The 23,844-nt window shown below is 45.2% G+C and overlaps 1 protein-coding gene across 1 annotated transcript; it reads left to right on the top strand.

The window, feature by feature from the left end:
• The first annotated feature begins 1,067 nt into the window (after window positions 1-1,067).
• LOC306786603 (ubiquitin carboxyl-terminal hydrolase 22-like) lies at window positions 1,068-23,844 on the top strand. Its single transcript, XM_079281420.1, has 14 exons — window positions 1,068-1,484; window positions 2,377-2,409; window positions 12,085-12,217; window positions 13,660-13,773; window positions 13,868-13,969; window positions 14,618-14,784; window positions 16,203-16,362; window positions 16,931-17,036; window positions 18,173-18,331; window positions 19,297-19,423; window positions 20,159-20,250; window positions 20,721-20,783; window positions 21,559-21,708; window positions 21,797-23,844. The coding sequence occupies exons 1-14, from the start codon at window positions 1,365-1,367 to the stop codon at window positions 21,837-21,839; spliced, it is 1,569 nt and encodes a 522-aa protein (XP_079137546.1). The 5' UTR covers window positions 1,068-1,364; the 3' UTR covers window positions 21,840-23,844.

Genomic DNA, 23,844 nt, shown 5'->3' with positions numbered 1-23,844 from the left:
AAGTTGAGGGAATCACAATTTCACAAACAAGGCGGAAGAGCCTTTTTTTTAAATCTAGAGATATAAAGCATTATTGAGAGACAGATGGAAGTCAGCATGTAGTTCAGATTATGTAGTAATGGAGTAGGAGTACCCAGACGAATATGAAGAATAAACAGGTCAGCGGCTTGCTCTGGGTCATCTCCCTTGTCCATTACAACTATCTCCAAAGATGAGCGATGCCAAATCTTATTTTTGAGTTCATCAGGGCTTTGGGATTGTATATTTTTAAGCTGTTGATGTGAGCTGTCGTCATCGGAGCATCAGCCCTGCAATTGTTTTGCCTCCATGTCAATCACAGCTGAGATCCCATTTGAGACATGTGAGGCCGTCATGGTCAGAGAAGCCTGGGCCCCGGTCCAGTTGGCACATCACACAGCATGTATTCATGGAACCCTGTTCAATTGAGTCTTGTTATGCTATCGGTGACTACACACATACACCATACAACCACTAGGTGGTAGGCTTTAATTGACGATACCAACGGGTTGGACGTTTACTATTATAAATAAGGAAAGGGGCTTTTTGCTGATGTTCAGATTAAAATATTTAGGCCTCGTTTCTACTCTTTAGATGTCACACAGTCAACTAAATTGCAATCATGAAGTGACGCGTCTGCGTACGTGATGAATACATCCATCCATGAGACAGTGGAAGCATCTAGCACATCAATCAATGATTGACATAAAGTAAGGGCAATAACAGATGACTTTGAGAAAAAAAAGACACCATTCAGAATACCGTTGTAAATGTCAGCCTCGGTTATATCTTCCACACTACCCTGCGTGGTGGGTGTTGTTGTGTCGAGGTATCGTCACCGATGCATTATATGATTTTAATACAACAATCATACGGAACACATAGGAATCAAAACCAAGCACACCCGACGTGCCCTAAACCCGACGTGGTGACGCAACGTCTTTGTGTAGGCAAATCACGGTGCACGCTGGGCGGGCATTGTGAAGCTTCAGTGTTGAGCGTTAGCAGGCTAACTAGAGAAAGAAAGCTAACTAATCGTGAGAGTGGAAGTGGAGCTAACGTTTTGAGGAAAAAAGGCAACTGTCAAAACAGCAAGAGGAGCAGAAATTTGAGTGATTATTCCGTTCGATGACCACATGAACAGATGCGTTGCTAGTTGATCGCAGACCGTGTTTTGTCAGATGCCCGAGGAGCATTTTGGATACTACACCGATTGTCCCGTTTCCAAACGGAAACCATTTCTGGACAGACAGTTTCGGGCTAGCTTAGCTGGCTAGCTAAGTGAATCATCCAGGAGACTTTTCATTGTCGCCTAAAAAAACCCAAAACTGAATGTTTTGTCTGTCATGAGTCCGGCCGGGTGCTCCCATGTGAACGGTTATAAGGTGGATAACTGGAAACAGAACCTTCGAGTCATATACCAATGCTTTGTTTGGAGCGGTACTGCTGAGACCAGGAGACGCAAGGTAAAAACACAGGAACTGCAACGTTACCTTCAGAAACAAAAGTGAAATAATGTTAATGTTGCACAGACGGACACAGATAACTGGAGTGCAAATGATGCCCCGACATGAAGTACAACCACTGAACGGGTTGGAACAAAACTACGGTGGTAGTGAAACTGGACTCCTGGAGCAGTAGTGTTGCTCGCACCAGGGTTAGCCCGCTAACGTTAGGTTATCACCGGTAACTGAGCTAGCACGGCTCTACGTGACGAGCTGCGGCGACTGGTGGCTTCTTCGCAACGTTTCATTTTTCTTTATTAGCACAAGCAACTATTGTTCAAGCTTTTCCGCCGTGAGTCAATCGGTTAGGTTCTGTTTGGTCGAGGCGAAACAGTTAGCCGCATGGCTAAACTTTGGTTGTAGCCACGAGCTAACGTTACCGCACCAAAACGTACCCATTGTGGCTCTCCACGCGCACACATATTGTGGTCCACAGATTAGCGGCGCTCTCCTGTCCAGGGCATCCCAGGACAGTGTGTGTGTGTTTTTTTTTTTTTTTTCTGCACTGGTCATTCTCTCACGAGCTTTTGGATGCTGGGACGTCAGCTGATTACTTCATTGCCAGTTTCCTTTTGGGCTTATCCCACACCTGCTCGGCCTACACGGCTCCGAATAGCTCCCTACAATGTGATGTCATCCCCGGACTGTGTTGCAGTTCCCCTTCCATTCCTCTTTTTGTAAACATTAACTTTCATTTTTTATTTTTCTGCCACTATGTTCATTTACGACAAATTTACAGCTTGATTTGTATTATAGATTAACAACATTTATAGCCTGACTGTTATACAAAAAAAAAAAAAATCCATGCTTCACTTAAACATGTCATACATTTTATGTCGTTGTGATAAAATAGGTTCTTCAGGGTGATTCAGGATGGACAGAGCTGGTGAGTTGATTTATCCCCTCCTCATCTTCACTGACATACTGTAGTTCAGATGAATACGAACTGGCTTGCTTTCTCTCCTCTTGCTCACCTTTCTGTGTGCCTCGGTGCCTTTTCATGTAATGGACTGAATACTAGATGTGAACCTACGTAGTGGAAGAATTCAGCCCCATCCCCGTACCTGCTGTGATACTCAGTTTACAGCCAGTGAGATTAATGGGTAAGATGGTGGACTATGAGCAGCCAAAAGCATAGCACAGTTACATTACAGGCATGTCAAAGCAAATTGCCAGCACAAAATGGTCGATGACCCTTTTTTTTTTTGTTCATACAGTGTTGTAGTGTCACGCTTTGGTTCGAGCACAAATGTCTTTATGAATTATGTTTACACTCTGGTGTACATCAGAGTTATAGTGTGTGCTGAGAATGTACGAGGCAGTCCTAAAAAGTTAAAAGGGAAGTGTAGTGGGTGACACTGCAACCGTTTTTACCAGCATTTTTATAAATGTTAATATTGACTGTTTAGTTTCTTTTTCACATTCTTCCCGTCAGGAATGCAATCAACGGGAGCTTATTCACCTTTCATGAAATTAGGAGTGGCTATGGGTGCTTTCTATTGCTCACTTCTTAGTAATTCACAGTTGTTCTGCCCAACCCTGAGGGCGCAGTCGCTGTTACAAACCTTGCCTGTCGCGTTTACTTCTGGAAGAACCGTTTCTCCATCCGTTTTGAAAACGTCACTGTCTCGGCGTCATCACCCGTAGCCTTTTTTGCCAAGATGACCAGCACCACAACCAGTGCTTCAGCACAAACCACCACCGTTTCCTCTAATATTTGCCTCCCACAAAAACTGCCGAGGTGGCATGCTGCATGAATACCAGTCCTCCAGATCTGAAAGCCGCTATTCTCATAGTCTTTGAAGTTAGATGGCATTTAAAGTCAATTGTGTCGTAATTATTTAGTTGATCTGTTTCTGTGCACTTTAAAGCTGTCATTGGTAGTTTCAGACTGGATTGTAGTTTAGTTTTATACACTGTCCAACTCATGTCACCCATCACTGCAGTTTCTAATTCTTAAAAATGAGCACCACCTAGATCCTCTCACATGCCACTGCGTCACAGTACACCTGTGGCCTTGGCATTTTGAAGTAACAATAGGCATTGAAAACATTGCTGTGTAATACCAGGGCTGTATCTAACAGTGACATTTTAGGAAGTATATTTCTGGCTGTGATGTCGGTGAAAAGAGGAGGACGCGCCTCTGTTGTTCCTTTCTATTAGAAATGCTGCTCCATCTCTTATCTAGTCTGTGGTTTGAAATAAGAGTACAGTTGTTTACAGTCAATGGTGATTGACAAATGGCATTAAGCGACTGATGCAGAGTGAAAGGAGAGTGGCTCCTGAATGAAGTGTACTCTCTACTGCTTTAATGGCACTCCACCAGTCCGAGTCTTGTGTCTCGAACCCCCTTTCACCGAGGCTTTTTACCGCCGGCCCACTCCGACATGCAGATCGGCTGACGTGCTGCTCCAGTGGTGCGCGGGCAGTGCAGTCTGTGATTCTGTTCAGCTTAAAGACTCGGTGCCTTTTTAACGTCACATTCTGGTATCTTAACATTATGGAATAGCAACACAAATCCTGTACTCGGTCACTCTGAATGTTGGCACGGTGGATGAAACAAAAGCTCATCACTGCACTGCTTACTGCTCATTCGTCTTACAATCGTACAATAATGGCAAACACACGGCAAGCTCTGTGGTACAAGGGGCATGGAGGGAAGTTGAACGACCCTGCCATGCAGAGACTGATGAATGGAAGCAATGTTTTTACATTGTATTCAGACTTGGGTTGATGAGCGAGTGCCTTTTGTCCTGAATTGCTGGGTTTTTTTCTCCCCTTTTCCTGTCGTCTGTCCTCAGCAGCCTCCCTGCAAGCTGTCATCCTCTCTACCTTAAGCTAAAAATCAATTCCTAGGCAATTTGCAGCAACATGAGTGGAAAATCTGTCACCTGCTCTGCGTGCACAATCTGAAACCCACATGGGTCACAAATGCTAGAATGAGTGCCAGAGACGAGGGTTTGCAAAGATGATGTCACAACCCAGTGTGGCTTGGGATCTGCCATCTTTTAATTAGTGCGCATTAATTATAATACAAATTATTTTGGGATGTTGGTCCTAGATGAAATGCCCCATTAGCTTCCGATGTGCATGCGGGTTAAAGCTAATGCAGTGTATGGGAGCGTGCACAAGTGGTGGCCATAAATTATAGATGTAATTTGGTGACAAATTTGATGTTGTTGCAGACTCCTCCAGGCCTCGAGTCCGATGTCCTTTTGCGTAAACGTTTCTCAGTTGTCCCGTGCCGACAAACACCAACTATACTATGTGACACAAATGCTCCATGAAAAAGAAGAAATTACTTAAAGACTGAGCGATGTATTAAAGATGCCCCACATAGGAAGATGGCAAGAATACACACGTATGCAATAGTGTTTTCTCTTTGCTTTTAATGAACGTTAAATCTTTCATGATTTCCTTCTGTGTGTCTGGGCTTCATTATATTATTTTCTGGTCGAGGTGTGCTACATGCCAGAGGGGCTACACCCACCGTAGACTGTCAGTTAGCGTCATGTTACAAAAATGGGGCTCAGTTTCAGATTGCAGAGGAGGAACCATTGTTCTGATGTGCTTCCTCTTCCATCTTCCCGCTACCTTACTTTTGTTCCCGTCTCTTAATATATTCTATTCCTGTTGTGAGTGTTTGTTTCATGAGTCTAGCGAGCGATTGTTTGAGGACGGCACGTGAGCCTTTAGACTGCAAAGATTTATTGTTTCCTCTCTTAATATAGATTCATGTTACCCCCCCCCCCCCCCCCCCGTATGGCACAGAAAGATGCCGGCACAGAGCAGAGATAAAAAAAAAACCGGCCGTTGCTTTTAACAGTTGAATTCATTCCTCTTCAGGCCCAACTCCAGTCATATATTCATAATTTATAGTTGGTGAATGGCTGTGGTGGTGGAGGCAGAGAGTAAATATTCATGAAGTGCATGGTTATGTATTTTGTGCAGCAGAATCGGCTCTATTTGCTCTATCTCTTAAGAGGACGTCTACTAAAACACTGCCGCCATAAAGGAACCTGCTCTGCAGTAAAACCAGAGCCATTATCTCAGGTTGAGTGGATATTGGATGAGATGGAAGCGCGGTGGTTGGGGGAATTTTACAACCATAACTTCTTTGAAGAATTTGTCTGTCACTTTGATTAAAGGGGTAAGGGTCGTGATTAAAGAGCCGACTGAAGTCAGTTTTTTTTTATCTTCTAGTTTTGATAAATAACATGATCAGAGGAACCACAACCCCCCCCCCCCCCGTTCTGCTTGTGATGAGAGAGAAATCGTTTGCTCGATGTTTCTGGGAAAATGTATATATTTCTCAAGGATGACACATTTACTTCCTTCTGTCACTCCTTTCTCCCTCCTGTTCTTTCTCTTCACACACACACACACACACACACACACACACACACACACACACACACACACACACACACAAAATGCACTGACGCACGACCAATCCCAGAGAGCGGCTGATTCCCGTGCTGTGAGCAGATCTCTTTGTCGGATCGGTCTCCTTCGCATCACAAGCCTGCTTCCTGACTCATCAGCATACATTTGTAGCATCAGAATCTATTCGTCCAGCCTCTTCACAGCCCTCGCTTGTTCCTCTTCTGTGCTCACTCCCACGCTTTTTCTCCCTCCTTTTCCTTACTTTTGCTATTTTTTTTTTTTCTACTTGCAAACCTAGTTCAGCTCACAACTCATTGCCTTTTGATTATCCCATTAAATGCGTGCAATAGAAATACTTGTATTGTTTATTTTTGATGTTCTAATACTATAGCAGACAGTTTTAAGATTACACTAAATATACAGTGTTTTTTCATGGGATTACCTCGAATCCTTTTGAAATTCAGAGCACATTTTCCCATCTTCCCGGTCCGTCCTTCCCCCTATGCCTCACAGGAAACACTCAGTGGGTTCGGTGATGTCAGTCAATGGTTTCTGGCTGCCTTCCAGCTCCATTTCTTCCACGTCTGTTTGCTCTCCGTCACTCCCAGGTCTCGTCTAATGTGGCTTTCGGTCCGTCAGTCTTTCTGTCTGTTGCTCAGTGACTAAACAAATGGCTCGAGCCCTATGACCTCCTCCCTTAGCAATGGGCCTGGTGTGTCACCTTGCGGTGTCTCCTTCGCATGCTATTACCTCCCAATTTGTCAGCGTCAGATATTCTTCTCACACTTGAAGTCTATGTCATTTTACTGACTGTGCTGGATGTGCTCTGCTATGGCGCTTTCATCCTTTCTGTTTATTTTAGATCGGAGATGCTAAAGAAGACAGCCGGAAGATGCAACACTGGCACGGGGAAAAGAATCATGAACAAAAACCAGTCGTTTTATTTTGGCCTTTTGGGGATGGGTATTGTAGCTATAGTACGTTTTTAATGACTACATATGCTCATGAGGCTTGAAGAGTGGTCATACATTTTACCAATCTAGCTGCCGGAGGAATAGCATGACTTTGCGTTTTGATTAGAAGCTCCTCTCTTGTGTAAGCTGCATCAGCCCCTCCTCACTAGACAAGTTCACTTTGACTGATTTCTTCTTCCATCTCTGCCTCTGACACTTCTTTGGCCTCCCTTCAACCGGAGACAGAACTTCTCATTTGAGTGTCTCACAAAAGTGTGCTGGTTATGGCCTGAGCTGCTGTCCAGCCCTCCCATAGTACCGCCATCTGGCTAATGAGCTGTCAATCACTCCCCAGGGGCCGGCCCTAGCCCAAAACCAAGAGGCGATCAATCTCTTCCAGTGTGGACACTCAATTATTCCCTTTTGTTAAAACCGTGGGCCCAAGTGACGACTTTTCTTCGGGACAAGGCCTTTTGTGTGAGACTGGTTCTCCTTGTGAAAAAGATGACGATTGTGGCATTAGACCCGTGAGATTATAATTTATTACTTCAGTCTGCTCCATATGTACTCACTTTTACTTACTGTGCCTCTTTACTGCAGTGCGTAGATCTTCCTGGAGGTAATGTTCAAGGCTCTGTGGGTCCTAATTGGTGCTATGGGGATAAAGAAGGAATCAATTTACGATGTGAATAGATTTGAGTCCAAGGAGTCACGTCGGCGGTCTCTCTTCGATGTGTGTTTGTGTGTTTTCTTTTGGTGGCTGTGGGCATCTGGTAGCTGCACGGTTTGACCGGTGATCACGCACCCTTTTGTTAAGCTGAAGCTAGACTGTTAGACATCTGTGCAGACAAACACAGAGCCGGCTGCAGGATCCTCCCTCTTGTCAAGGTTTGTTTTTTTGCAGCCTTTGGTCGGTCTACTCACTGGTGAATTGGATAAATATTGGCTTGGTACTCTTTAGTGAGCGGCCCCTGTGTGACTCCTTTTGTGAGGCAGTGTGGCAGTTTTCAAAGCGTGCGTGTTTGGTTTGTATTCCACTAGTCCCGCTGTAAACAAATAGACACAGGTAGCCAGTGTCGGACCAACTGATTGCGTCACACCATCGCTGTGCTTTCATGAGTGGAAATCTTTCTTTCTCCTCCACCCTCTGAAAATCCAGAAGGAAGCACAGCCTATCTCCCCCTAATCGAGTGATCTTAATCAGATTCTCACTTCACGCCTGTGTAGATCCATCCCATGTGCTGCCAACCTACACAACGTGTTCAAACCCCCGACAATCATTGGGCCACATTTTTTTCATCACGGCATCAAAGCTACTCCACCGCATAGAGTATCTCAGCTTAGTTCCACTCCATCCTCACTTTATCCACTTTCATTTCTATTCCCGCGGACGGCGAGAAACTAGACTCTCATCGACTGGGGCTCAGAATTTAGCTCTCATGTCCTTATAGCATGTGTCTGACAGTATGAGGCCAAACTGCACACCAACAATCCCTCAGCTCTCCCTCCACTCGGATTCATTTGAAGGCGGTGGGAATACATGTTCACGCACAGACCATACAGCGTGTCATCGGCAACAGAGGTTGCAATGAGCTGATGGGAGGACGGAAGTGAAAAGAGAATAGAGTAGGATTGTGTGTGTGTGTGTGTGTGTCCGTCCCTAGGGCTGCTGACTGAGACTGCATATTGCAGGCCAGGCATTGTCATGTGGGGATAGTGGGAAGCGAGGCTGCCAAGGCACTGACAGGCTGCAGCCCCACGGGGTCAGTCGGCAGCACGGTTCTGGAGCATCACCATCAGTTCCCCTGCCCCAGCCTCCCTCGGCTTGTTCATGTTAGTTAGAGAATGGGGAAAGGACGGGCTTATGAGGCAGCTTGGTGAGTCACTGCTCTCATATAGCCGTGCTCTCTCTACCCTTGTATTGACTCCCTCTCTCTCTCCCCTCCCCGGTCTGTTCTTTGCAGCATCAGGAGCGTGCTCTGTAGAGCCAGACCTTTGTCCACATCATAATTGTCGTCATAATTGTCGTTGTCATTTTCTCTCCTCAGTTACAGCTCATCGCATTGCTAGCTCTGTTTGAGTATGCAAATGCATGAACCTTAACGTTGAGCTAGGAATAATGCAGTCTGATTGAAAGAATGCAGGAGGAGACGAAGAGGCCGAGTATGGGTATCACTTTATATAGATGTGTAGACAGGTAGATCTAGAACATTGGGCCGCTCATGCTGTAATTGTTGGACCCGGGTCATTCTAAGCTCAGCAGACCCACACAGCATGTTTTGCTACCTTATCCTCATGTTGAACATGTATTGGACACCTATTCATCCAGCCTTTCTGCACCTGTTCTTCCGTCACTCAGCAGCTTCGTACATTAGTGGGGTGATTCCCCCGGACATGGATCCCAGCCTAACTTGTCTCAAAGAGCGCCTCCCAGATGGGGAAACGCAGCCTAGCGCAGCACAAACCTGAGCTTGCTATACCTGTCTGATACTTGTTCCAGTCATCTGAGCCAGCGGCTGATCAATAGCTGATCTAATGGAACATTAAAAGCCTCTGGGCGCAGAGGAAGGCAGGACTGCTGACACTGATGAGTAGACAGCCTGTGAAACATGGTGAGAGGGAGAGATTGCAGAGAAGCCAAGGGGGTGCTGGAGCAGAGATGGATTTTCTACCCGCCAAAGGGGTATTGAGGAGGGGGAGGGAGGGCAAGGCGTGGCATTGGCAGGGTTTCTTGTTTTTGACTTGGAGTCCTGGTGCAGTGGAGCTGAACAACAACAGCCCTGCCTCTGTAAGATCGGCTCAAAGAGGCAACTACGACATATATGTAGCAATTCAGTTGACCTCAGCTGTGTTCCACAATGTTTGGCCTGATTTTTTTTTTTTAATCTTTTGCTAGTGCATGTAGGGTTTCATTTAGATTTATTTTTTCTCATTGCATGTCAATGACACAACGTCCACTGTAAAAGGTTCAAAGAGCCTGCTGTAGACGTGGTTGGTTTTTAGTGGCAGTCCACACTTCTTTCCTTTCCTTTCCTTTCCATCACTCCCCATGCATCCCTCTTGGAAAAGCATCGCTCGCTAATTTGGTTCCACCCTTTCTCTTTCACAGCCAGTCAGAGCCGGCTGGCTAGCAGACCCAATATGAAAAAAATAACAGAGCTTACTGTCTGCGACCCTAAATATCCCCTCTACTGCTATGTCCTCACAATCCAACCCCCGCCCACTAATGCGCAGCCAAAACACAGACCCGACTGTGAGTTTTGCAGCCTGTCTCGGGCAGCAGTGCATAGTAGCAATACGTTATATGTATCACCCATATCCCTAGCCTACCATGATATGTACTTCTGGTACCCTCTGTCAGTATCCATGCAAATGGAGAGATTTGCTTGGGACTGTTATTTAAATTTTTCCCCAGTCCCACAGATGAGCTATTGTCCTTTTTCTGTATTCTTGTTGTTACTCATTGCAATACCAGATGTTGGAACATCAGGGTTCAGAGCAGCAGTGTTAATGTTTAAATAAGATGTGGATTGGGGATGAAATTATGTACTATTTTGAACAATAACGCACGTCTAGAATAGAGACTGAGTGAAGAAACAGAACTTTGTTTGGCATTGCACTTGGGTATCCACAGTTTATTGGAAGACAAAGCATTTATCCAGAGTCAAGAAGACCATTATCTTAATGTTGTCCTCATTATGCCCACTGCCCACTTCCAACCATAGTTTGTACTGCAAATCCTTTGTTTTAATTATTGTGGGAACAAGCAGCTCCCAAACAAAGCTTCGGGATGAAATTAACCTCAAATGTGTCACTGGACAGTTGAAGTTTTGAGTCATCTTGTAAGTTATTTACAAGGGTTTTTATTTGTCACTGTACTACAGGGTTGCGCCACGAAATTTAGATTGTAGTCCCAATTTGCTACATGGGAAAGAAAGAAAAAAATTAGTTTTGTAGTCGTCCCATTGCACAGACCGCTCTGAGTCATCCAGAGAGCAGGAAGTGAAACTGACTGGCACAACCTCCTTCATTGCTCTGCAACAATACGCTTAAATGTTGTTCATATGGTGTCGGGTTATACTATTGTCTCTAGTCAAACGATAGCAATAAGCCGTTGAGTTTCTGTGTGTAGGAGTGTGTGAGTCTTTCGAGCTAGTTTCATAGAGCGTACCAGAAACAAAAAAAACAAACTGTTAAATCTCTCCAGCCAATAGTTCTCATTTTGTTTCTCCTCACCTTTGCCTCACACCTACTTTCCCTCCGTCTCCTCTCTACAGTGTGAGTCGGCGACTCATTGTGGCTGTAAGGCTGCGATCAGATCGTCTTATTTAATTTCTCCCTCTCAGCGCAGACTGTGTTGCTATGCTTTCACTGGCATTACCAACAGAACTGTATAAGGAAAGCATTGAGTGTAATCACGGCTAAAAGATTGTGCATTTCTTGACGTAATAATTGTTTTTAAAAATGCTTTAGTTCGGTGCACAACCTTCGTGCTCTACATTTGTTTTAGAGGGTTAGAGTTGGGAATATTCCTCGTACTACATGTTTACAGTTGTCGACTCTTACCAATATATATATATACCAACAACCCTTCTCTGTTCTCCCCTTCCTCACAGTTGTTTTACAAATTTTAGGCTGCAACCAACCACCTAATCTGAACTGGCCCCTGTGCAGCCAATGTAGGGCTCATTTCTGCAGTAGATGTCGGGCATTCTAATGTCCGGTTACCTCTGGGTGCCGTAGTCGAACCAATCACACACACACACACACACACACACACACACACACACACACACACCTCTGCTGTTAGTGTGTGTGTTTCAAATAAATTCTGCTTGCCTTCTCCGGTCTGCCTGCCAAGCATCAAATCCCATCATGCCCTGCATGTGTTAGAGGGCAAAAGATTCAGTGAGGAAATATGTTGTTATTGAACTGCAAAGAATTTGTCAACAGGCCCAGCAATCTTGAGTCTGTCTCTTCATATCAGGTCTATTCAAGCATCGTGTTTATGTGACTGACTGGAAGATAGAAATCTGATTCAGCTAGCAGGGAGTGCCACTCTGCCTGCCTATGCCACTCTACAGTGGAGCTCAGGGCTCTGTCCTGCTGCAGAGGATTTTCTCACCACACTGACGGTCCTCGCCCTCTTTTTTTTTTTATTTTTTTTTTTTACTGTCAATTCCTCCCCAACCCCACTTCTCCTTTGGGTGTTTTCTTTCCAGGCCAAGTCGTGCATCTGTCACATGTGTGGAGCCCACCTGAACCGACTCCACTCCTGTCTCTACTGCGTCTTTTTCGGCTGCTTTACGAAGAAACACATCCACGAGCACGCAAAAAACAAGAGACACAATCTAGGTAAGCCAACACACTCTCTCCTCTATTAAAGGAATCATTTTGGAGCACATTTGAATTGATTTGTAGTATGTGCTGTGTATGATAATTCTCTACATTCAAAATAAAATCTAACAACAGAGCTGAAAATGATGATAGCAACATGCGTGTTGTCCCTCCCTACGTCCAAGGCCCGGTCTCATCACGTCAGTCCTCACATTCACATGCACCCCTGTAGGCTCACTGCAGCATCAGCTATTACCAGCAACGGATTATAGCATTACTTTGGGCAACTTCCTCCTCTGAGCAGACAGGGAGCCTCACTCTAACCGCAGCACATTACCATGCTGGTGGGAAGTGCCTCAGCCAGTCAAATGTCATGAGTTTAAGTTTGCACTCTCCCTTTCACACAGCAGCAAGGGACCGGTAGACGGTTGCTAATCCACAGCTACCCCAAAAAGCCTAGTTTCAACCCTACATGCTAATTAGGCTAAATGTGGTAATGACACTAATGAGCGAGATTGTGGTGTTGCTCCTACAGGGACGGCTAAATATAGAAACCAGGGAAGAGAGGGTACGGAGACTTGGTAGTTGTTTTGAATGGCTTTAATTGATTTAATGCACACAGATACCCCTGGTGCACGGCCACAGTGTTAATTACCTTTGAGCTTTCCACAAGAGCCTCGCTGACACCGGCGTGCTGTTCGTCTCCTCCTCTAATCAAATTAAACCAAACTCCCCGTCTGCTCTAAAAGAAGATCGCAAGCTCCCTTCTCAGGACTCCTTTTTACGTTCTTTTTCATCATTTTTCTAACCTCCTCAGGACACTTTCCTGTACTTATTTGTCCTTGTCCTATTCATTCATTCTCTGGACGCCTTTCACATCTCCTTCTAGTTTTCTTCCCCTTCATCCTTTCTTTGCTCTCATCCTTTGCTCCAGTGAGCGTGATCTACACTCCTCCCCGTATCTTGTGCAGCAGTCCACATCTTCATCCTCTTGTTGCCATGGTTTACCAGAGAAAAGAACGATGATTTTCTTCTTCACTTTATTTCTTTGTATGTTCTCACACACACACACACACACACACATATAACATAACACAGTGACGACAATATAACATACACCAGGTTTTATATATACGATGTGTTTGCTCACTTCTCAGTGTGGGAAGCACCAACAACAGAAAGAAATGTCCAGTTAAGAATAGGTTGTCACGGCAACAGCTGAATTGTTAAAAAGGATGCTGTGTTAGTTAGACAGCCCAGGTGGGGTGGGGGGGCGGTGCAAATACACCTATTCCATCACTACTACCCTTATATCTCCTATAGTTGCTGATTGAAAGAAATGAGATGGAAACCGTTGTACTGTAAATAAAACCCAATGTGTGTTACTGTGCTGGAAAAAAAAATCTATTTTTAATTATGGCGCAATCTCTCCTTCTCCTTCTCTTCCCCCCCGCTCACAGCAATAGACTTATTATACGGTGGAATATATTGTTTTGTGTGTCAAGACTACATATACGACAAAGACATGGAGCAGATTGCCAAAGAAGAACAGAGGAAATCCTGGAAATTGCAAGGTGAAGCTTTTAGTTTTCTCTCCGAAGGAACTCAATCATGCAGCTTTTTGTAAAAACGAGGCCGTCACATTCGTGTGTCTCTTTGAATCCACAGGCATCGGGGAGAAATACACGACGTGGGAGCCGACCAAGAGGGAGCTAGAATTATTACGACACAATCCAAAGCGGAGGAAAATCACTACGAACTGCACCATAGGTTAGCAATGGGCCGCACTGTTTAGTCTGCACTGCTTTTTATAGCGCGTGTGTGTGTGTGTCTGTCTACATGTTCCAGTAGTGTACTTGCGGTCACCCTCGTGTTTAAGTGTGACCCAAGGTCGGTAAGACCGGGCAACCCCACAGGCACCGAGAGAGACGGAACACTGCGTTCCCTCGCTGATACTGTAGGTGCACACACCGTGTCTCCCCAGACATTGTTATGCCTCGACAGGGACCCAATGTTTTAGGGTTGTCCGTCTGTCCGGTCTATCTCGGGTATGCCTGAGAGGGATTTCTTTCAAATTTGGCTCAACCGTCCACCCGGACTCGAGGATTACCTGTGCTAATTCTGAAAATTTCACACAAATTTCTAACAATAGGATAAAAATAATGAAGTGATGACAAGGCGTGATGGCAAGGCGTTAATTCAATCATTTGTTTCTTTCATTTCTTCCTGCCGTCTCTCTGTTGTGTCTCTGATTTTGTTTACATGTGTTTTTGCTGTTTTTATCTTTCCCTTTGCCCACTGCCTCCCTGCCAAATAGTTTGCCTCATGAAATGTCAGAAAACAGTAAAAAAAAAAAAAGTTTAATCTTTGTTTTCGTGCGTCTCTCATGCTTTTCTTTGTCTCCTTTTTGTCCTGCAGGTTTACGAGGGTTAATAAACCTGGGCAACACATGCTTCATGAACTGCATTGTTCAGGCCCTAACACACACACCGCTGCTGCGAGACTTCTTTCTCTCCGACAGACACAAGTGCGAGATGCAATCAAACTCCTGTCTGGTGTGTGAGATGTCGCAGCTCTTTCAGGAGGTATGGTGCAAAATCTGCGCGTCTGAACGTGTTCGTTAAATCCCACGAAAGAAAGGAAGAACGTCTGATTTTGGTTAAAACTGAGCCGTAATTTTAGGGTTTGTTTTTAGCAACCGTATAATACAGAATGTTCTCTCTCAGTGTAAGCCACTGCAGAACGCTGAGTCACTGTTCAGCTCTTTTGTCGAGTCCTAAGAGGGAGGCAGAGAGGAGCGAAACATTCCTGCCTGAAAGGAATGCACAGAGCCACATGCAAATGAATACGCAGAAATCCGTAATTATATATATTTTATTGAACCTGGTCAGTCAATTCGAATTATGTCGCACAGCCATTAATAGCCTCTTAAACCCATCTCTTTCATACAAAGGTTTGGCTTTTTATTAACATCCAACAAACACCATCGGCCCCTTGACATTATGTAATATCTGCTCCCACACTGCCTCGCTCTTTTCTTCCACACTCCCACATCCCAGTATATATGGCTCCACAGATGGTGCTATAAGGAGTTGAGTCATCACCAAACCTCCCTTCCATAACATATACACAGAGCCTTGTCCCGTCTCAGTTGGCTGAACCATTCAGCTACATAACACATGGAGGAGGTAATCGCTCACCTCTATCGCCAGGGAGGCAGGCGTCGACTGAGTATTCAGGATCAGTCATACAACAACAAAAATCGATGTAAACGTACCCTAACGCACAAACGGTATCGGTCCCACGTTTTTCTGCCTCCACACCTTGTCTCCAACTCTCTAATTTCCATCCCCTACCTTCATTCTATTTCAACCCACCTCCGTATCGTCATCAAAAGCCGGCGTCTTCTGACTCTCCAGTTTCCTCCTCTTCTCGTAGCATCGTTTGTTTGTCAACCGCCTTCAAACTGCCGAAAAGGAGTTCGTAAGATTCAAAAGAGGCTTCAGCGCGGCGTGTTTAATTTCCCCTTCTCACAACTCGATCAGATTTCCGACAGAGCTGTGGAGATTAAAGCGAAGTGTGTGTGCAACATCTACGTGTCAAGACATGAGAGAGCCTTCTCTGCCATTAATGAGCTTAATTAATTCATTTCTCCGCTCATCTCTGACCTGGATTGTCACTCACTAGAATTCCCAAAGACTCCAACCAGTTCTTCTTCTTCCCCCGTCTTGCACATCACACCTCTCCTCTCTACGGACGTGCTGCCAGGCGGCGTATATTACGGAATTCATTCACATCCGACGAGGCCTGCAGAAAGTCTCTGCTAAAGGAGTCAGAAAGACACTTTGACTGACAGCCTCACAAGTGTTATCTGCTTCAGCAATGATAGATGACAGTGTGCAATGCAGCTATGAGGTTGGCATAGATGTGATAAAATACATATTTGCCTGGAAAAATAGGCTAACCACCCACTCTACCTCTCATCTTTCTTCCCTGCTCTCAGTTCTACTCGGGCCACCGTTCGCCCCACATTCCCTTCCGGCTGCTGCACCTGGTGTGGACTCACGCACGTCACCTCGCAGGCTACGAGCAGCAAGACGCCCACGAGTTCCTCATCGCAGCATTGGATGTACTACACAGGCACTGCAAAGGGGACACCATCAGTAAGCCATACAAACACGAGTGTGTTGTCTTTGAATACAGTAAGATTGGAGGGTTTTACTTTCGATTTTTTTTTTTTTTCTCGAATATTTTCTGTCAGGCCAGGATTGCCGCTTGTTCAAGTCGGACTGAATGAGGAAACGCAACACAGAGAGCAGTGTGTCAGTTGAGATTGAGAGGAGTGTGTCTGGGCCACCTACTGCCTCTGAGCCGGCATGTGGAGTTATACCTTAGATCTACCCGCAGAGCACACAGTGCCTTACTTCCCTGGAAGCGTACTGAAGGAGACTGGCAATGGTGTGTACCAAAGGGACAGGAAGCAAGCAGTGTGAGGAATGTCAATAGGCGCCGCTGCAGTTCAATGGCAGGCTGACTCGCCCACAGACCCCACAGTAAGGTTTGTTTAGATTATCTTAGAATCCAGAGTGAAGTAGCAGAGAGGCTCAGCTGCAGGGGGGGGGGATTGTGAAGTGAGAAACAGGGCTGTGCAGAGTCCTTCAGAGGTGCTAAACAGGTTGTAGGTGTTGCCTGCGTGTCTATTTATACTTTCTGCTCTTTGTGGTCCCGCAGGAGACGATAACGGCAAGAAGGCCAACAATCCAAACCACTGTAACTGCATCATTGACCAAATCTTCACCGGGGGCCTGCAATCAGATGTTACCTGTCAAGTTTGCCAGTAAGCTGTCTGTGTCTTGTGTGTTTGCGACTTTAAAAAGTGTAAAGAACCAAAATAAAGTCCCATCCGAGAGGTTTTCTTTCCCATTAACTTGATGGAGCATCACGTCGCCACCTAAAACCCCTCCTTCCTCTTTCCCCACATTCATCCATCATCCGTCTATCCTTGTTGTCCTCCGATTGCGTAGTCTCCTCTCACCGCCGGGCTGATCGGTGTGGACGTCACCTGTCCTCCCAGAGTGGCTGAACCACTGGTTGTGTCCTCTCCACTGCTCTCTTTTAGAGGCCCCGGTCTGTGCAGAGCTGCTGTAAGAGGGGGTTGTCTAGACAGCGGCACAACCCGAGCGTTGCCTGACTGCCCCCCCTAAAGCTGTCCTGTCACATTAACACGCTGCACTGAACTGCAAAGCACCTCGCCCTGGCTATCAGGCAAGCCGAGCCCAGCTCTGTGCCATGTTACCTGCCTCCACAGCGGAAAGGGAGAGGCTGATGCTGCCTTGAGTATCATTTGGCCATAACCTCCCCTGTAATCATTACACAGGTCTCCTGTTGACCACAGATGACTTATGGGTAAGCCCTCAGCAACAGAAATGCATCCCCCCCAAGGCTTTTTTTGACAAAAATGGAGCCCGAATGGTGCCATATATTACTGCTCAGTCACTCTCTTACCAATCATAAATGCATGCCGACTTGCCTTAATGGCCACCTGCTGGTACCACGGGGTGTTGCAGCACCATGACTCATCTAACGTGCGGCCCTGTGCGCATATATCTGTGTATACTTTGTGTACACTGCATGCATTCTACACTGAACGCCTCCATTTTGCCCGGGCTGCAGTCCATCACAGCCGTCGGGCTGTAATAATACAAATTCCTTATGTAAAGCCAATCTTCTCTGTAACACTTCATTGAATTGCAAATGGACCTGGAAGAAGAACAGCGTGGATATTATGCACAGCAGGCTTTTACAAAAAACATGATCGCAATATACAGCGGCTGTGTGAATTTCAGCTTGTGTATTGCCATCTGTGTCATCATCCTTTCATCATGGCCTGTAATAAATGACACACAATCACGCACTATTTATTCAACCTCACAATCCAACTCCCGTCTCCCATTTTTTTCCTCTTTCCTCTAGTGGTGTGTCCACAACGATAGATCCATTCTGGGACATCAGTCTGGACCTTCCTGGCTCATCCACGCCTTTCTGGCCCCTCAGCCCCGGAGGTGATGGCAGCACAGTGAACGGAGAGAGCCACCTGTCAGGGTCCACCACTCTCACGGACTGCCTACGCAGGTACCACTTCAGTCTCAGCTGACAACAGACAGGTTGCCCGTCAGGTTCTCTTTTCTTCGGGTTTTGTTTTTTTGTATCTATCGAAACTAAACTAAATTCCCTGTCATGTAGGTTGTAGTATATTCAATGGCGCTAAATCAGAGTCGCTTCTTACCAAAAACACTCCGCTGCCTTACAGTAGTACTGCTAGCTGTGCTCAGATTGAAAATTAATGACGTTTATAACACAAGGTAAAGGAGGTACTGTCACTCTACTTTTTTTTTTTTTTTCTTCAATAGGATTATTGTCCTTTATCCCTTCTGCCACCTCTCCAAAAATCATGGGTATCAATCGTCTCCCAATCCATTTTATTCATCTCCCCACATTGTGTGGCACAGCAGCCCTGTTATCACTGGATCTCATCTTCCACCATCACCAGGTTGGCAGATGTGACCTCTCATATCTCCTCTACTGCCTCTTCATTCTTGCAATTTACTTTCCTCCCTTCCTTATCTCATCTCATTCCCTCCCCTCTCCACCTAATTCCCTATTCCCCGCTTGTGCCCTCACCCTCTATCTCCTCGTGTTCATCTCATCCCCCCCCCCCCCCCTCTCTCTCTCTCGCCTCCTTTCCTTCTGACTTTTTCTTTTTTTTTTTACACTGCAGCACCTCACACACCCCTAGTTGCTGCAGCAAGTCTCTTAAAGGTACAGGACCGGTTGGTGCTGTTGCCGTGGTGATGGAGGCGTTGGAGTTACCAGCAGGGGTCTTGGGTTGGGTGGGCTCACACACACACAGCGGCTGCACCAAAACCCTGCATGCAGGACATGTAGGACTAGAGCCAGGTGTTGCGTTTATATTTGTGTAATATGAACCAGATAAATAGTCGTTTTCTTCTTCTTTTTTTTGCCAGTTTTCACTTCCTGTTTTGCTTTCACAACCTCTCTTCTTCTCTCCCTCCCTCCCTCCCTCTCTCCCTCTGCAGGTTTACGCGACCCGAGCATCTAGGAAGCAGTGCCAAAATCAAGTGCGGCGGTTGCCATAGTTACCAGGAGTCCACCAAACAGCTGACGATGAAGAAGCTCCCCATCGTAGCGTGTTTCCACCTCAAAGTGAGTCAGACAGTGACGACGTGCTGCCCAGGTATCACTTGTTACATTACCTGTCACCTGTCTTGACAATTTAGATTATTTAATTAAGGGTAAGCTTTTATCTTTCACACGTCTAATGTTGTCATCACTCCCAAAAAACAGCAGATGAAGCAGCGCCTCGTACATAGGGCCGTATGATGCGGCTTAAAACCATCATCCAAATGCACATACTGCAATATATTTACATGCTATAATACATGGTCCATCCTGTGTGTGTGTGTGTGTGTGTGTGTGTGTGTGTGTGTGTGCGCGTAGCCTCACATCTGATTTCGGCAAAGTTCAGGTTTTGCAGAGACTTGGCTGTCTTGTGCGTAGGCGTGTTCATAATTCGATTCAGTTGTTGGTGCATTACCTTCTACTGTGCAGCGCTTTCACACAGTGTCTCAGGACACAGTCCTCATCAGTCCATGTTTTATTAATCATAACAGTATTTGGGGGGGGGGGGGCTATAATGTATTTATGATATTCATAGGAACAGGCTGCCAGACGATTGTCTCAGATCAATCCAAGTCCTGCTATTATCTTGTTATGAATGTTTCACTTTTCGCTTTTTTTTTTTTTTGTCTTTTGTATGTCTTGTAATGATGATGCCTGTTGTTTCTAAACGTGTATTCTCCCCTCCCCCTTTTCTCTCTCTCTCTCTCCATGTTTCTGCCCCTTCCCCCTCTCTCACCCTCCCTCTCTGGCCAACTCCAGCGGTTTGAGCACTCTGCGAAACTGCGGCGAAAGATCACTACATACGTTTCCTTCCCCCTAGAGTTGGACATGACGCCCTTCATGGCATCCAGGTAAGCCTCGACTAGGCCCCACAGCTTTTTCCCCATATAGTGAGTCTTCACATCCAGGTATATTTAAAAAAAAAAAAAGAATAAACCTGTAGCAGCTTATGTAAGTGTTTTATTACATCGTAATGTTTGAACATACATCCTGTATGATACACGTAATATTACGTGTGCTCAAAGTAAATGCACACATCTGCATCTTCATCTGCAGCCAAACAACTGCATCGTTAATTGCTCCCTAAAAAATATATTGATGTCAGTGAAGCATTCAGCAGCAGTGTTGCCCCACCCCTGGCTGAAGCATCCATTCAGCTCTGTACAGAGACAGTAACATCATTAGAGGCACAGGCAGGGAAGAGATCTGCCTTCATAGACGGGCTCATTCTGCCACCTAGTGGATTCATGTGCCAGTGTAGCGTGTTTACCCGAACTTAAGACATGTTAATGTGTTGCTATTCTTTTTCTGTCTCCCACAGTAAAGAGAGCAGGATGAACGGGCAGTATCAACAGACGGTTGATGTATTAAACAACGACAATAAGTGAGTACCTTGCAGAGTTATTTATTCACACAGCACCACTGACATCATTACACATGCTAATGACCTGAAGCATCTGGCTGTGACTTCCCCAAATTAAATCACTTTGAAGCCAATTAAAAGCTGCTTAGTTTTCCTCATCCATGACAGTTACAATAGCTTTCATTTTCCAGGACGGTCACAGGGAATTTATCGTCTTAATACCATTGACGGGTTGCTCGTAGTAGAGACTAGAGTCAGTTTGCAAGGCTCCATGATGATGCCTCTCGTACACAAGAAAGACCTAATACAGCAACAGTTTGTGGAGTTTAAGGCAAATAAAGGCGCCCATGTGTGGGGAGGATAATGGGGCTTATGGTGTAAAAGGTGCGATGTGTACGATGTCTCTCCAAAGAAACTGGCACCTCAAGGCATGCAAACTTGTCACTATCGGCAAAATTCAGCATTTTGAATCCTACGTGATTTAGGCAAATCCGATCCACAACAAGCAGATTGCCGTGCATGTCAATTTCACGATGGCGAGCGCAAATGAAACTGACCTTAAGCTGCCGCACGCTCTCCTCTTGGCAAAGTAGTATCCTGGTTACAGGGCGGACGAAACGAAAATACGAGTGGTTTTCTTGTTTCTGCTTCTTTGGATTGAGTCCATTAAACAACCGCGGACTATGTACCTTCACCGTGAAGGTGTGAATTAGTTCATTCATTTTTTATTTTATTTTTTTAAGTGAAGTCTGACAACAGAACGGAGACAATTTCACGTCTCTCGGTCTATTCCTAGGTATTCCTTGTTTGCTGTGGTCAACCACCAAGGCACATTAGAGAGTGGCCACTACACCAGCTTCATCCGCCAGCACAAAGACCAGTGGTTCAAATGTGATGATGCTATAATCACCAAGGCCAGCATTAAGGATGTACTCGATAGTGAAGGGTAAGAATGGAAACAAAGACATTAGCAGCTCTACAATGTCGTACAGTATGAAATCTCAATCTGATGTTTCTATTTTGTCACCCCTCAGGTATCTCTTATTCTACCATAAACAGTTCCTCGAGTACGAGTAGTCTTTGTGACCACCGACCGCGAAGAACCACAGCTTCTAACGAGAGAGTCAAGGGGCCCCGGGGGGACAGGATGAAACCCAAACACACAAACCTACCTGAAACTCTGTGACTACCAGTCTTTGTCCTCTAGCTCTGGAGGACAAAAACAAAAAGACGTGTGAGATCATGCAACCTTTCAAAAGAAAAGAAAAAACACACAAAAAAAAATAAACAAGCACTGAGCTACTTCTTGGCATCTACTTGACAAAACTGAATGAGGAGGAGCGATGGAGGAAGAGTTCCAGGCTCGGGCAGAGAGGAAGAGGCCCCACACACACACACACACACACCTACACACACACTCTCCCTCCCCTTACCTGCTGCAGGAGCTGTCTGAGTGTGACTGACTGTCATGTTGATTGGGCACATCTGGAGTTTACTTACAGTATTCTGACCCCCCCCCCCCCCCCCCCACACACACACATGCACACCCACACACACCCTTAATTTCTCTCACCCATGGTGCTCTCGTTTCAACTGACCAAGCATTTTACTTGATGGAAGACAGTTTGTTGTCATATGCATCTGGAACTGAACACAGACAAAAAAGAACAAGAATAGAATCGTGAGCAACTTCTTATGGACTTTGCAAACTGACTTTTTTTCTTTCTTTTTTTAAAGGTATGGTTATGATTCTTATCATTTGTGAATTTTTGTTATCAAATACTGTATGAATATAGTATACATCTATTTTTTAACGAGCAAAAAAAAAAAGAAGAAGGAAACATGGCAGAGCTTAGAGAAGCTGCCTTTGCCAGTTGCTGGGAAAGTGCTGCCATGGAAACTAAGCAGATTTGGACCGGAGTGTGCTCATGTTCATTATATACTGTGTTGATTGTTTTATTTTTATGTCTGGTTGAGGGCAGGGAATATCTATTTTTTTAGCAACTCATTAAATTTTTGTTTACCGTTCTTTTCAGTGTCTTTTATCCTTTTTCAGTACAGTCACGTGTCCCTCGCTGTCCCGGTACTGGAAATGTTTTGTTTTTTTTGGACGTATTATACTTTCATTCTTGTGGAATTGTTGGTATAATGATGGTGATGGTTAAATTGGCTCAGTTTTGCTGTTTATGAATTTGTATGTTGAATGTGAGCTTTGGGTTTCATACGGCATTCTGAAGAGAAGACTCGATACACGAGGTCCTGTACTATGTGAGACTGCTGTGGTCTCTCTTGAACACCTTGAATGCTCTGTGCAACAAAAAAACAAAAAATAAGACGACGAAAAAAAGCCCGTTTAACAACACTGCATGCGACCGGGCTCTCATGATCTTATATGATGTGAAATATTGCCCTCAGTAATGCCACGAGGCCTGCTGCCCATCATGGTTTTTGTTCTGGGAGGGTGATCATGTGACATGTATAGAGGGTGAAACATATTGCACGTGTACGGGCGCTGTGCGACCACAGCCTGGCTCTGAATCCATCAGTGTTAATCTTCTCCATGGCAACTGTGTGGCTGGTGTCGAGCGGTGTGGTGCGTCTTGCCTCTGCAGTGCAGTAAACCCAGTGCTCTATTCAATCAGTATGCTGTCAGACTTTAGATTATGCACATACACATCAGGGTGTTGTGGTCTGTTTTCTTTGAATATCACTGATTGTGTATGTATTCAAAAAAAAAAAAAAATACTGAATAAAAAAAATGAATATTCACTCATGTATAAGATGAGGGCCCTAACCTATCACAGTAATGCCACATAAAAAAAAAACCCACAACCCCTGGTTGTTTAGCTGCTCTGTAATTGAGAACAAACATGCATATCCTTCGGTCTGCTGCAGAACCTCAGCTAGAGGGCAACAGCGGGGTTATTTTTCTTCCCCGAAACAGTGAAATCAAAGACTTGTGAAATGGTCGCACTTTGGTTTTGGTGTATCATGGAGCAGTTAAGGCCACCCGAGGACTTTCAGGGACGCAGCTGAAACGAGAAGGAAGAGGAGAGCTTCATTATCTGTTTCAGTGATTAAA

This window comes from Melanostigma gelatinosum (assembly GCF_949748355.1).
Source record: "Melanostigma gelatinosum genome assembly, chromosome: 13".
Classification (NCBI taxonomy): Eukaryota; Metazoa; Chordata; class Actinopteri; order Perciformes; family Zoarcidae; genus Melanostigma; species Melanostigma gelatinosum.
Note: the sequence above shows the minus strand (reverse complement) of the source record. Positions and strands in the feature narration are given on the sequence as shown.